Below are 14,408 nucleotides of genomic sequence, written 5' to 3' on the forward strand. Positions count from 1 at the left end.
TTGGACTAAATATCTAGTCAACTGACATGGGAAAGAGTAGCTAAGGGCCAAATGTAGAAAATTCATAGATCTCAAAGACATTTGAAATCCTAAACACAAATTATTATGAATAGTCCCAAAATAAAACCTATTCTGTTGGCCTCATATAATTTGTTATCAATCTTTTCAATAATGTTGACCGCCTTGCCACCCACCTCCAAAATAGCACTATGGGGAGATTAATAACTTAGGTTGCATTCCATACTACCTTTGATATTGCATGTGGGACCAAAGAAGTCCTATAAATACATTTATTCCTGAGCATATATAGGACAAATAGACTCCAAATTTGACCACTGATACTTCTTTTGCAACCTGTCTTCTGAATACAGACCCTAAAAAATATCATACATGCTAAGGCAAATGGAAGATTTGCAAAGTAAGATTGCAAACTAAGCCAGATGGACTTTCATAGCCATGTCTGTGTTATGCTAAGCCATTTGTAATATACAGATAAGTACAAAAGGCCATATTCAAAATACAGTATAGTATCATCACATTTTATTAAGATATATATTTTTCACACTTTTGAAAGTCTTAATGAATACACCACAATGTTATCTTGTCCATTTACCCTTTGAAGTTGCTCCCGGAGAAGTAATGATTGCCTCTGAAAGAGGGTAAAGTCTCCTATGTGAAGGCATGAATAGATAAATTGGTAAAGTCAATATCATCACATAATATGTGTAAATGTCATAGAATTACTAAGTTGTGTATATTCAATATAAAACCTTCAAGTGCTAACATGAATATAGTAACATTATCTATTTCCCAACATTTTCTCTGTTCTAACTATAGTAGATTTCACTGTCCTGGGCACACATTATGTTATTCCTGTCTCTAGTCTTTAGTCACATTTTTTGCTGCTTGGAAAACTCTCTCTCCTTCTGGCTGTGTATCCAAATCTTACCCATACTTTGAACTCCATCTCAAGATTTAATATCACCATTAAAACTGAAAATATGCCAGCCAACAAGCTAATTCAATTTAGCTTTTTGTGCTCAATTATCTTGAATCATTTTCATATTATTTTACATATGTAAATCTTGGTCTCTCAGCATTCTCTCCCTCCCCAAAAGAAATAAACTTAAGAATAATGAATGAGTCATACTTTTTGATATATCCCATATTATCTAGCACAATACTGGTTGAACACTGTATAGTTAGTTGCTTAGTATTTGTTGAATTGAAGTAAGTCATGTATCTCCTGGTTAGAAGTGATCCCAAATGCTAGTTGATTCTGGAAAGATTTTTTTACACGTTTCTCTCTTAAAGAAGCTAACCAAGAATGGTTAGAATAAAAAAGAGCATAGATAGCACTTCCTCAAGGATATCGTGGTTATCCCTTACACTTTCTTCCTAAGTTTATGTAAGTCTAATTGTAGCAACTAAACTGAACTCCTTGCAGAGTTGGATACTGGCATTTGAGTCTTACCTATATTTCTAGATCTTGGCAGTCGGGTCCTTAGTGGTAGGCCCCTCTCAGGAAATGAAGATCAAAATTAAGCAAGGCTTTATTCAGAATAATCAAAAGAATGCTTTTGATTTCATGTTTTTCTCATGCATTATTCCCTTATCAACCATCTATATATTTACCAAACTCGGAGTGGCTTAAAAACATGTTTTCCAAGGGGTGCCTGGGTAGCTCAGTCAGCTAAGCGTCCGACTTCGGCCCAGGTCATGATCTCACAGTTTGTGGGTTCGAGCCCCGCGTTAGGCTCTGTGCTGACAGCTCGGAGACTGAAGCCTGCTTCAGATTGTGTCTCCCTCTCCCTCTGCCCCTCCCTAGCTCATGCTTGCTCTCTCTCTGTGTCAAAAAAGCTTATGTGTCAAAAAAGCTCTCTGTGTCAAAAAAGCTTTATTACATAAATAAGCTTTAAAAAAATAAAAAAAACATGTTTTCAAATATGATTTTAACATTCAAGGATAACTGGATAAGGGAAAATCTAGCTGTTATGTTAGTGTCATTCTACTGACCTTCAAGTTGTTTCATTGCTGTAGCTGGTCAGGTAGATAACCTCTTCCTGCCTCACCATTCTATGTGTGTCCCTTCCAAACCTGTAACTTTCCCAAGTAAAAGATGACATTTCTTTAGCCAATATATTCAAGTGCTGAGCTCCCATTAGAATCTCCAAGCAACTATTTGATGTTTAGTATTTTGCATATTTTTCTTTTAGCTTCTTATAATCCCCTCATAATGCTGTGAAAATCATTTTATTTCCTTTTAGTGTGATTCATTTGACAGAGTAATTTCATGGTTCCAAACTGTCTTAAAATATTTCTTTCTTTCTTATTTTTGCACAAATATTTTGTCATTGCACTTCACACTAGCACACCTTTTAAGTACATAATTCTTTCCCCACATGAATATTTAGTGCCATTACTAAAACTTTTGATCATGTGATTTCTATGTGGTGGATTTAGGCACCCAAATAAAGAATCACAGAGTCCAGTCGGTTAAATATCTGGCTCTTGGTTTTAGCTCAGGTCATGATCTTGAGGTTAGTGGGACCAAGCTCCACATCAGACTCCAAACTGACAGCATGAAGCATGCTTGGAATTCTCTCTCTCACTCTGCCCCTCCCGCATGCTTTCACTCTCTCTATTTCTCTCTCAAAATAAATGAATAAACTAAAAAAAATCACAGAGTCTAGGGTAAGGAATGATTTACATCAACATTGTATCTGTGTCCATAGTTATAAAGAGGTGCTAAAAGTTACAAAAGGAAAGTGATTTTATTTTGGGAAATGATAATAATAACTAGTATTTATTTAGTCCTTACTATGTGCCAGACAATGTTATGAACTCTACATAAATATTAAATGAGGTAATGCTTTCTTGTACCCACTAGAAAAATTGCCTCCCCAGATGACCTTTTGTATTTGTCTTTTCAGCTACTTTTGAATTACACTGTCTCTACTTGCGCTATTTTGGAGTTTAGTTGGGCTACAACTTGAAACAGTAAGAGTTTGGGGCACCTTGGTGGCTCAATCGGTTAAGCGCCCGACTTTGGCTCAGGTCATGATCTTATGGTTCGAGCCCTGCATCAGGCTGTGTGCTGACAGCTGAGCCTGGAGCCTGCTTCCAGTTCTGTGTCTCCCTCTCTATCTGCCCCTCCCCCAGGTGCACTCTGTCTCCCTCTCTCTCAAAAATAAATAAACATTAAAAAATTAAAAAAATAAACAGTAAGAGTTTGATTTTATTAGTGGAAAACTATGCAAAATACGCCTGAATTTTAGGTAATAAATTTTAATCAGCTAGTGAAAGGGTAAGAGCATTAGAATTGAAGAATGGGTTCTTCTGGCCAAAGAGATGTCAAGATGGAAAATCAAGAAGCAAAACATCACTCCTTTGTGTGTATATTTCTTCTCAGTTTTGTATCATCTACAATTTATAACATTTGAGTAATACTCAGTAAAAAACAAAGCAAGTTGGGTTCAAAAATTTGGAGGGAGAGGACAGACAGAAGTCAGATTCTCATACACTGTTAAGTCTTTTACAGGACTGTGCTTAATAAGATGAAATTTCCTAACCATAAACTGTGATGTGCCAGTTACAAATATTTTCTATTACTAAATCACAGGTTGTTGGCGCTCCTTAACTTTATTGGAACTGTTTTTAGGTATGTTGTGACATATATTTTAGACTTGGCTCAAATCTATGTTCTTGTTTCTTTGAAAAAGCCAAAATAAGGAGCCTCCCAAGAAAACATGAATGTTTGGGTCAGAATAATGGTAGTTTTAATGGATGGAGGTTTTCTCTCTGTGACAAATATTGGATTGATAGGATTGATTGAGATATAGGTGTATCCATATTTACTCTTCTGTCTGATGAATGAGAGGTATATTAAATGTCAATCTTGGATAATAGCTTTAATTTTTCACATATAAACGGGGAAGGAATGCAAACTATGCTGAAAAATAGTTGTTCCCAGTGACATTTCTCCAAAAATTTACAAAAATCATTAAAGATTGTTTAGCATGCATCAATCAAGTACCTTCAATCAGATCATTATTTAACTATAATAATGGCCAAGCAGTCCAACTCCTTGTTTCTGATTGCAGTTAAAAATTCTTTGTTTAGAATTGCTGCCATAAACCCAAGACAAGGCAACAATGGTTAGGAGTGAAACCAGAGGCAAATTTGTGGTCATTTTTCAGAAAATCTATAGAAAGAAATTACCTTCTAAAGGAAAACCATGGGCCTCAACTTACTGCTGCCTTAGAAGTTTTTGTCCTGGTCCCAGTCTGGGGTTTTGTTTCCTATGTGTAGTCTATGAGATTCCAGGAGTGGAATTTTCTTGCTAGCATCTACATTAGACATATTTTGATATTTAAAGATCATACTTTTGACCATATTTACAAAGTTCATTGGTAGTTATTATAAAGCCGCTGCAGATAGTAGACATGCAATAGTTATGGATTTCAGCTGAACCATCTATATTTTCTTGTCTGGTGTCCCTCAAGCTTAATGGCACACATTTGTGAGAATGCTGCTTAGGACTAAGGATAGTTTGTGATCAAGGGATAAATCACAATCCAGTAGTACAGGGTGTTGGCTTAAGTTTATTTCCACTGAGTAACTGGCCTAAGTGTATACATTTTTGGCCTATTTAGATGGGTTGCTTAGCAGATCATAAAGTGCTTAAAATGCCTTGTTATATAAAAGTGATTATACATAAATGCCTAACCCTCTAAAAGGTCATGAACATATTAAATAGCAAGTTCTGTTGTACTTAGACTTTATTGAGTAGTAACTTTGCTACATGATAATGGAACATCACTATTAATAAAAAGTTTCAACGTATAGATTATTATCTTGCAAAGCTTGAGTAGTAACTTTGCTACATGATAATGGAACATCACTATTGAGTAGTAACTTTGCTACATGATAATGGAACATCACTATTAATAAAAAGTTTCAACGTATAGATTATTATCTTGCAAAGCTTGAGTAGTAACTTTGCTACATGATAATAGAACATCACTATTAATAAAAAGTTTCAACGTATAGATTATTATCTTGCAAAGCTCATAATGATATAGCGACATTTATAGATAAATAATGTTACTGCTTCATTAATTTTGCTTTGATTTGGAACATTTAATAGCTGTCAGACTGATTGAAGCCCTAGTTAATCCTGGGGAAATTAACCCTTATGGAATTTAATGCCTTTTAGGTACAACATCATTTAGCTAATAAGGTAAAAAATATAATTGGTCTCTTCCTATCTTGTACCACAAGAAGAAATCATAGCAGGATACAAAGTGTCAGAATTTTAGGTTTTGAAAATTCTCACTTCTATTTTAATCTTCATAGGTACTTTAATAAAGAAAAGTTGCATTATACAGTACCTGGTACATAGAACATTTTCAATAAATGTTGACACTGAATTGAAATGTATTATACAACAATCACAATTCTAAACTGAAGACTTTACTCATAACAACAGTTCTGTACTTGAAATAAAGGCCTAATTTAATTTCCTACGTAACTAAACCTAGGCAGCAAAATGTTACAATGAGAAAGAATGGAAATTGGAGCCAAAAATGGAGATCCCACTTCCTAGTTGAAGGTTAAGTATATTGCTTACCTCTATGAACTTCAACTATAAAATGTAAATAATTTACTACCTATTTGATAAAGTTACTGGAGATATCACATTTTTTTGGTAAATTGTTAAACTATCATATAAATTAGTGGTTTTATTTAACCTAAGGCAAATGGACAATTGGCTATTCAAATAGTGATAGAAGGAATGGAAGACAATTGTAAATTTTCTATAAAAATCTCAACTGCCTGAGAGTAGAGACACAGTCTTTATATCTTTATTTAATTCCACCATCTAGCGTAGTACCTGAGTATTGCAGATGCTAATTAAACATTTGTTGCAAGGTAAGTAGTGAGAAAGTTGTAATAAAAGTTGTAATTGGGCTAAATGTTAAATATAATAGATGGAAAAGCACTATATGGAAGAGGTGCTTTAACACCTTGAGTGAAACCTAATCAAAGTTGTCCTCATTCCTCATTGGGTGTGTGTGTGTGAATTTTGACATTATGTTATAAAATAAGATGATTTTTCCACTCCCAACCAAGTGGAAAAAGGTAGGTTGTTTGGATTGTCATGTTAGAATGAATACAGGTGATTGAATTTGTAACATTTTGTGAAAGCTTAGATTATTCTCTCTGACTAGAAAAAAATGTATAATATTTTCCTATAATACAAGTGACTATCAAGAATTCATAAAACTTTTTCTCATAATGGACACTTTTCACTAATCATGTTTCCCCTTTTCTTCCCCTATGGTTTCAAGAAAGCTCAGAGCCAAGTATTTAGCCCAGTTTTACTAGTGACATGGAACTCTGTGGCCTGTTTTTCTGTGTACTCTCTTTTCCTTCTGGGGTTATTACTCCATTATATTTACACTGTCCCTGACATCTATTTGTACTCTATTACCTCTTATTCTCTTGAGCTACTCAAAATCCTTTTTTTTTTTTTGTTTATTTATTTTGTGAGACAGAGATTGAGCACAAGCCGGGGAGAGAAAGAGAGAAAAGGAGGGAAAGAATCCCTGGCAGGCTCCCATGGAGCCCGACATGGGGGTCGATCTCACAAACCATGAGATCATGACCTGAACTGAAATTAAGAATAGGACATTCAACACAAGGAGTCACCCAGGTGCCCCCAAATTCTTTTATTCCTTTTTGTAATGAAGTAGGATATATACAAACAAAATTAAATTAATTTTTTAAAGTTTTATTTATTTAAGTGATCTCTACACCCAACATGGGGCTTGAACTCACAACCCTGAGATCAAGGTTCGGATGCTCTACCGTCTGAGCCAGGTAGGGGCCCCTCAAAGAAATTGATTTCAAATGACCATGTATTTTTTAATGCATAACTTCTTGGTAACACCTTTGTCACCACATTTTTCTCTTTTCCACTTCTCTGTCATTTCTATATTCCACCATTCTTTAGTATGTAATTTATTCAAGGAATAGAACCACATTTTTATGTAAGGTAAACCATTGAAGGAACTTACTATGCATATGCAGTAGCTCTTTTAATGCAATTTATCTTATATTCTAACTTTTTTTCTTAAACCAAAGTCTAAAATCTATACCCACAAGCCACATTCAGGATTTAAAAGATCTCAGTGGCATGATCCTTTTCACTCATTCAGCACACATTTAGTGAGAACTTATTAAACACTGTCCTAAGGTACACTTCTAAGTGCTACTGGAAAATATACATACATAAGATACTATCTTCTCTCTCAAGGGCTTTATGGTCTTTTAGAAGAGCTAAGACATGTACCTAAATAACTTTAATATAAAGAATATGTTGACCAATTAGTAAGGGCTATAAAAAAGGTCACAGATCAAATACTAAGGGAGTTATAAGAAGGACACCTAACCTTCAGCTCTATGAGGGGGGGGGTATAAATAGGAAGAATCTTCAGACTATAACAACTGATTAGGTTTGGAGTGGCAAAGGAAAGGGAAAGTAAAAAATAATGCTAAATTCTAATCTTTGTGATTAGGGCACTGAAGATATTAATATAAATAGGGGACATAGAATGAAAAACTATTATGTGGTCAGTTGAAGGTGACTATGGGACAGCCAAGTAGAGATGCAACTAGTCCATTAAAAATGATGAACTAGAGCAGAGGAGAAAAGTTTTGGGAGTTGTCCATGTAAAGATAATCATGTGCAGTTGTCCATGTAAATATTGCAGAAGTCAAGATTTTATATCATATAGTCAAGCGAGAGAGGGTAAAGAAAGGAGAAGGAAGCCAAGGACACGTTCTTGGAGAAAATCACCTGATGAAAGAACAAAGTGTGGTCCCCCAGACCAGGAGTTTTAGGGTAATCAGGGAACTTAGAAATGCAAATTATCCAGTTCCAGCAATCTCTATTTAAGCACACCCTCTAACTGATTGTGGTACACAATAAAATGTGAGTTCCAGTAGCCATTCTCAGTAGAGGGTAAAAACTACATGCAGAGAGGGAGAGAACAGCAGTGGAACACAGAGCATGAGGAGGGTGGGAAAGATAAGGATTAGATTTTGAAGACTGTGGCAGAAAGTTAATTAGAATTAATTGAAATGAATTTCTAGCAACAGAGGGGGTCCAGCAAGATAGAGACAATCTGTTCTAGACTAAATTGGCCTAGTTTGTGGACTTTCTCTAGATTACAAAAGTCAAAATCTAGGGGCAGAGAAAATGGATGGTAGTCTACCCAAAAGTAAGGGATCAGTAAAATGAGGACAGTAATCAGAGAATGCAACATAAATTTTAAGGGTTTCTAGCAAAAGCATTGTTGGATGAAAATGGAGTCCAGTCTGGCTTGGAACTGAGGACTGGAGACCTTGATGAGGGTGAAGTTTAGCAGGAATGAGAGTGTAGAAGATGAAGTAAAAAAGTGATGATAAGAAAAACAGACATTAAACAGTTTCAAGTGATGAAGTTCAAAGAGTGGCCAAAATCTGTGAGGGCTGAAAATGTACTGGAAATGAAGAAATTGAGGGTGATAAAGAAACATGAGGACAGAATGTGGGAAATATCACTGATATGAGCGATGAAGTTTTCATAGATGATTCCAGGGCAGGGGTTAGCAGGAAGTGGACAGAAGATTGTAAGTGTACCAATGAAGCTGTCAAAATATGGGAAGAGTAACGAGGCCAGTAGATAGTGACAATTCAAGCCAAGAGGTATGCTGTATATAGTTTGCAGGGTTTTAGAGAAAGGAGGTGGCTGATCAAAAATCCCAGAACACAAGAGTGTATAAAATTGTATTGAGAAAAGAATTAGCAATAGATATATAAAAAAAAAAACAAATGAAAAAAATAGGGAATTATTAACAACAAAAAAATAGTTGTGTTAATAAAGAAGCAAAATAGTACACAAATTGGTTCTGCAGTAAATAATATTTTCATAGCATTAAGAAACACTGAATACTGTTTTAGCCAGAAAATGGGGATTTAACTATATTAGGATGATGGAAGGGATGAACAGATGGATAGGGGATGGATAGAACTAAATCCTTATGTATCAGCATTATCAACAGATAATATACAACATTGCTACATCACACAATAGCATAGGAATTTGCATATTATTTAGCTGTATGGAGGTAAATATGAAAAGAAAAAGCTAAAATTTGAAGATGGTTGCTTCTGGTACAAGTTTGGGACAGGGAATTGCTATAATATGCCTTTTAGTACTATTTGAACTTCTAAGCTATATACATGTATTACTTTGATTAAAAAATAAAAACTATTTTTTGAAAGAGCAAATAAGTAACAATTCTTGTTCACCACAAAACAAAGAGTACAAAAGGGAACCAGTGCAGGAGGTAGCAGGAGACAGACAAGGGTGGAGTTTGGAAAAGATGGGTCCAGAATAAATATGTATTGAATTTTTGGAAGGGATAAGCAAGGGGTAGAGGTTTGTGCAAAAGAAAATTCATTTTCAATTCACTTATTCGATGAAGAAAACAAAACATACAAAGAGGGACTTAAGCTACATTTTAGTGAGAGAGAAAGCAGGAAAAACTGCCGAGTTTATTGAGCTAACCAGCCTAGAGATTCCATCATTAGTGAATGACATGTTAAACATTGTAGCAAGCTTCCTGTATAATTGCCAGAAAAAGCACCTGACATTAAGATTTGTACTGTCTTGATGCTGACAAAAATTGAATTTTCAAGTAATGGGAGATAGGCATCACAATTTGGAGTATTTTCATTGACAATAGCAATATCCAAGTGAGGGAATGGAAGGAAAAATAAAATAAGATAAAAAACAGTGAGGGAGGCAAACCATAAGAGACTCAAATATAGAGGACAAGCTGAGGGTTGCTAGAGGGGAGGTGGGTAGGGGGATGGGCTCAATGGGTGACGGGCATTAAGAGGGCACTTGTTGGGATGCCCACTGGGTGTTATATGTAAGAGATGAATCACTGGGTTCTACTCCTGACACCAATACTACACTGTATGTTAACTAACTTGAATTTAAATTTAAAAAAAGTAATCACCATAAAAAAATCATCATTACATAAGCACTGGGCGTTATACATAAGTGATGAATCGCTAAATTCTACTCCTAAGATAATATTACACTATATGTTAACTAGCTGGAATTTAAATAAAAACTTGAAACAAACGAACAAAATCATCTTAAAAATGTAAAAAAAATTAAAATGAAAATATTACAGTGGGAATCAATTTCTTCTATTGATGTTTTGACAGATTTGGAGCCTGGCATTGGGGAACAAAGAAGATACAGAATCAAACATTTATTTCAGCATCTGCTATGTACTTGACTCTAAGCTGAGTACATTATATATTTTATTGTATCTAATACAATAAATGGGGAAATTGGGTTCTAGTTAAGTCAATTATCTCAGTCTAGTTAGGTCAGTTACCTAAGATCATGCAGCCCAGCAGAGGCAGCTTTTATAAACTAAAATAATTGAATTGAAATCTTTGTTCTTTTCACATTCTTATGCTACCTCCAAGTTACAATTTAATTCTAAACACAAACTAAAAATGGGCCAACCTTTAGTTTTAAGAAAGTCCAACCTATATCTGCTTTATAACTCATTAAAGAGACTCTTCCACACATATGGACGAGACATTTAAAAATCAAGGAGCCTAGATGGGAGAACTCATTTTCTTCTTTCCTTTGTTTATGGGATCTGTACAACCAGATGATCCCATCTTCACTCTGACCAGGGGTGGATCCAATCCTATGAAATCCATACAAGTGAAATTACTAGCTCTATGCTTCCCAGGGCACTATCTTGTTTTCAGCAGCACTGCAACTTTTTCCTCAAAAAATATTGAAAAGTCAGAAAAATTTAATCTATACAAAAAACCTTTGGTCTTTAACAAAATTACATCAGAATCTCAAACCAAAGTATACATAATAAAACAGAAACTAATATATTAGCAATCTAACTCTTCCCATTTTCTAAATAGACAGTATCTAGTCTAGTCAAATGCACTATTAGTCACACTAAGCTAGTAAAAGGATATCATAGTATCACCACTGACACTAGACAAGATTTTTAATCCTGTGGTATTCTTCCCCATCTCTGATAATTATCCCTCACTTTATTCCTACTGTTATTATTATAGCTTAAGTTTTACACTTGAAATAGCTTCTAATAATCTCTGCAAATCTTTTTCCGTGGCATTTTTCATGTTGTAGACTTTATAAAGCACTTTCAACATATGTTTTTATTTAGACTTTACATCATCAACCCTGTGAGGTCGACATTACTACCTGAACTTTTATGGATGAGGATGTTTCTGAGAGATTTAGTATTTATAAAAACACACAGTTTGAAAAGTACAAAGCCTGGGGCTGGAACCCAGGTCTTCCTTCTCTGAAGCTAGTCCACTTTCTGTTATGTCACCAATACCTCTCTACTGGCAGGCTCTTAATCCAGTGCTCTATTCACATTTCCATTATTGATAAAGAACTCTCCTCTCTGTATGAATTCTGACTCCACCACATACTAGCTGTGCAAAACTTTGCAAGTAACTTAACCTCTCTGAACCTCAGTTTCCTTACCAAATAAGGGTAACAGTAAGGGCAATAAGGGCAACAATAACACCTTCCTCAACTGATCATTGTGAGAAGAAAATTAATCAATATCCCAATCTATCTTGTATAAAATTTGCTAGGATTAACCTCATAAGGCATATGTATCAATATTTTCCTACTTAATAGCCTTCACTTACTCTCCATTGCCTACCAAATAAAGTACAAATTTTTAAACTTAACATCCAAGGACCTCATGATATGGCCTTAATGTACCATTTTAACATTATACTCTAGTACTCCTCATTTCATGTTTTCCTTTCAATACAAACTGAATCACTGACATTTCCTGAAACCCAAAAGGTACTTTCCCAAATCTATGACTTTTTTCATGTAATTCCCTCTTCTCAGGATGTCATCTCCATGCCACATCACAATACCATATATTGAAATTCTCACTTTTCAAAGTCCACGTCAGTTCCTATCTCCTCAATAAAGCTTTCCTTGATCTGCCAGCAGAAATTAATTTCTTTTCTCTTCTATTCCCAAAGCACATCGCCTGTTCCTCTTTTATGACAGACAACACATTGCTTTGCATCATGTTTTATGTGTTTGCCACTTTCCCCTATTAGATGGTAAGCACCTACAAGAAATGTGACAATGTCTTACCCAGTTGTGTATTTCTCATAGTACTTGGCATGAAGATTTAATGTTTATGAATAATAATTACTACTAAAAACCAATAATTACTATTTGTTAAGTACTTACCATTAGCACTCAACTATGGTAAGTGCTTAACATGTAAAATATAATTTGTTTTTACAATAACCCTATAAGAAGTGATCAATAGGGGCGCGTGGGTGGCTCAGTCAGTTAAGCAACCGACTTCAGCTCAGGTCATGATCTCGCAGTTCGTGTGTTCGAGTCCTGCATGGGGCTTTGTGCTGACAGTTCATAGCCTGGAGCCTGCTTTGGATTCTGTGTCTCCTTCTCTCTGCCCCTCCCCCACTCACACTCTGTCTCTCTCTCCATCAAAAATAAATAAACATTAAAAAAAATTAAAAAAAAGAAGTGATCAATAAATCTCTACTCTATGATGAGGAAACCGTAGCAAAGCAAAGTATTAGATTGAACTGTATGAAATTGTTTCTATTTGATCAACATTGACCTATAAAAATGACAATTTCAAATGATTTCACATAATAAAATGTTTTTAATCATTATTGCTAATCCATTTAATGTAAGAAGTTCAAGACCATCTGAACCATATTTTAGAGTAATCCTAGACCACAATATTTCCATACATGATATTCAAAGAAAAGATACTTTTAGGCTTTTTTTAGGTTGGAAAAATATGAATTTTGAATCTTTTATGGTTATTTTTTCCAATATGACCAAAGTAGATAAAATTATTTCCAATTCATTACTCATTTAAATACTATACCTCATGAAAATATTTAATATTGCACAACTGTAGAACCAATTTTAGAACTGAGGATCAGCTAGAAATCAGGTATTCATTTTTCAGTTTATAACTTCCTTCATAGATTTCATGCATTAATAGACCTGAATTATTTTGTCTTCTGAGAGGAAATAGAAAATTTTGTTTTAAAGATGCCATAAACAAAACACAAATACCCCAATATTTTGATGAAAATTCAATGTGAGTGGCTATAAAGTGGTGTGAGAAGAGTTTAAAAGAGTTATTTCAGTTTTATAAGCAAATCAGTTGATCTTACCTGGTCATGTATATGGCTTAATCCACCATGGTACAACTCATTTCCAGTGTTTGTAGAAATTGAATCAGTTCCCGTGATGATTTGGATTTGTTGGCTAGACTGGGATTGTTGGCAGTGTGGAGAGTGGATGATCTGGGGCTGTTGGACAATGTGATGATGGCATTGAACCTGTGGATAGCATTCCTAAAAAAACATATACATGCCAAAATAGCCACTGAGAATAAAAATTACTAATCAAGAAAACCCACTGAATCCGTTTTTTAAAATTTAATGTGTTCTTTCACAAGATAATTCAAGTCCTAGGATAGTTTTAATATGTGATATATTGTTTTTTAAAATTATTTCATTGGGAGAAAATGTATTGAATTCTATTTTGTTTGATCAGGTGGCAGTGACCATCCAAATACTTACTTAAATTGGCCAGGGAATTGCATGTTCTGGTTAAATTAATATTCCAGCTATACTTAACACTAAAACTATAATGAATATTAATATTAACTATTCTTTGATAATTCACCAGGCATTTCAGGATCTAATTTCATAATAATATTATCATACTGAAGATTTAGATGTAAATAATATTAGAAAATAATATAATGTACTGATTTTCAATTTCAGGAAGCATATTAGAATCACAGTGGGGCAGGCAAAATTCTTATGCTTATGAAAATCAAGCATGAATTAAGAAAAAAGCTTGGAAAACAGTGACTGAAGCTCCAGATCCAGAAAACAGGTATTCTAACTCTGATTCTACCACTTACTCTGTGATCTTGGGAAACTGTGTATGCAATCTTTATGAGCCTCAATTTCCTCATTTGCAAATGTTGAGATAATATGTGTCTCATTGGACTGCTATGAGGAGTAAATGAACTGATGTTTATAAAATGCCTAGTACAATGTAGGTGGATAATAAATATTTATTATTATTATTATATTATTTCTTTATCATTGTCACCTTCAACTTAATCATCATCCACCCCACAAATTTTTCAGGTAGAAAAAAATCACTGAGGTCCAGAGAAGTAAGATGATTTACTTGTAATGCCACGACTAATTCATGGAAAAATTGGGATTGGAAC

At 34.5% G+C, this 14,408-nt stretch overlaps 1 protein-coding gene across 1 annotated transcript in view; it reads right to left on the reverse strand.

Annotated features, from left to right (window-relative positions):
• POF1B (POF1B actin binding protein) overlaps positions 1 to 14,408 on the reverse strand; it is a 119,319-nt gene that overhangs the window by 57,169 nt on the left and 47,742 nt on the right. Inside the window, exon 4 of the mRNA XM_032592065.1 lies at positions 13,330 to 13,512. Coding sequence (XP_032447956.1) covers positions 13,330 to 13,512 — 183 coding nt within the window. The remainder of the gene's footprint in view (positions 1 to 13,329; positions 13,513 to 14,408) is intronic.

This window comes from Lynx canadensis, chromosome X, assembly GCF_007474595.2.
Source record: "Lynx canadensis isolate LIC74 chromosome X, mLynCan4.pri.v2, whole genome shotgun sequence".
Classification (NCBI taxonomy): Eukaryota; Metazoa; Chordata; class Mammalia; order Carnivora; family Felidae; genus Lynx; species Lynx canadensis.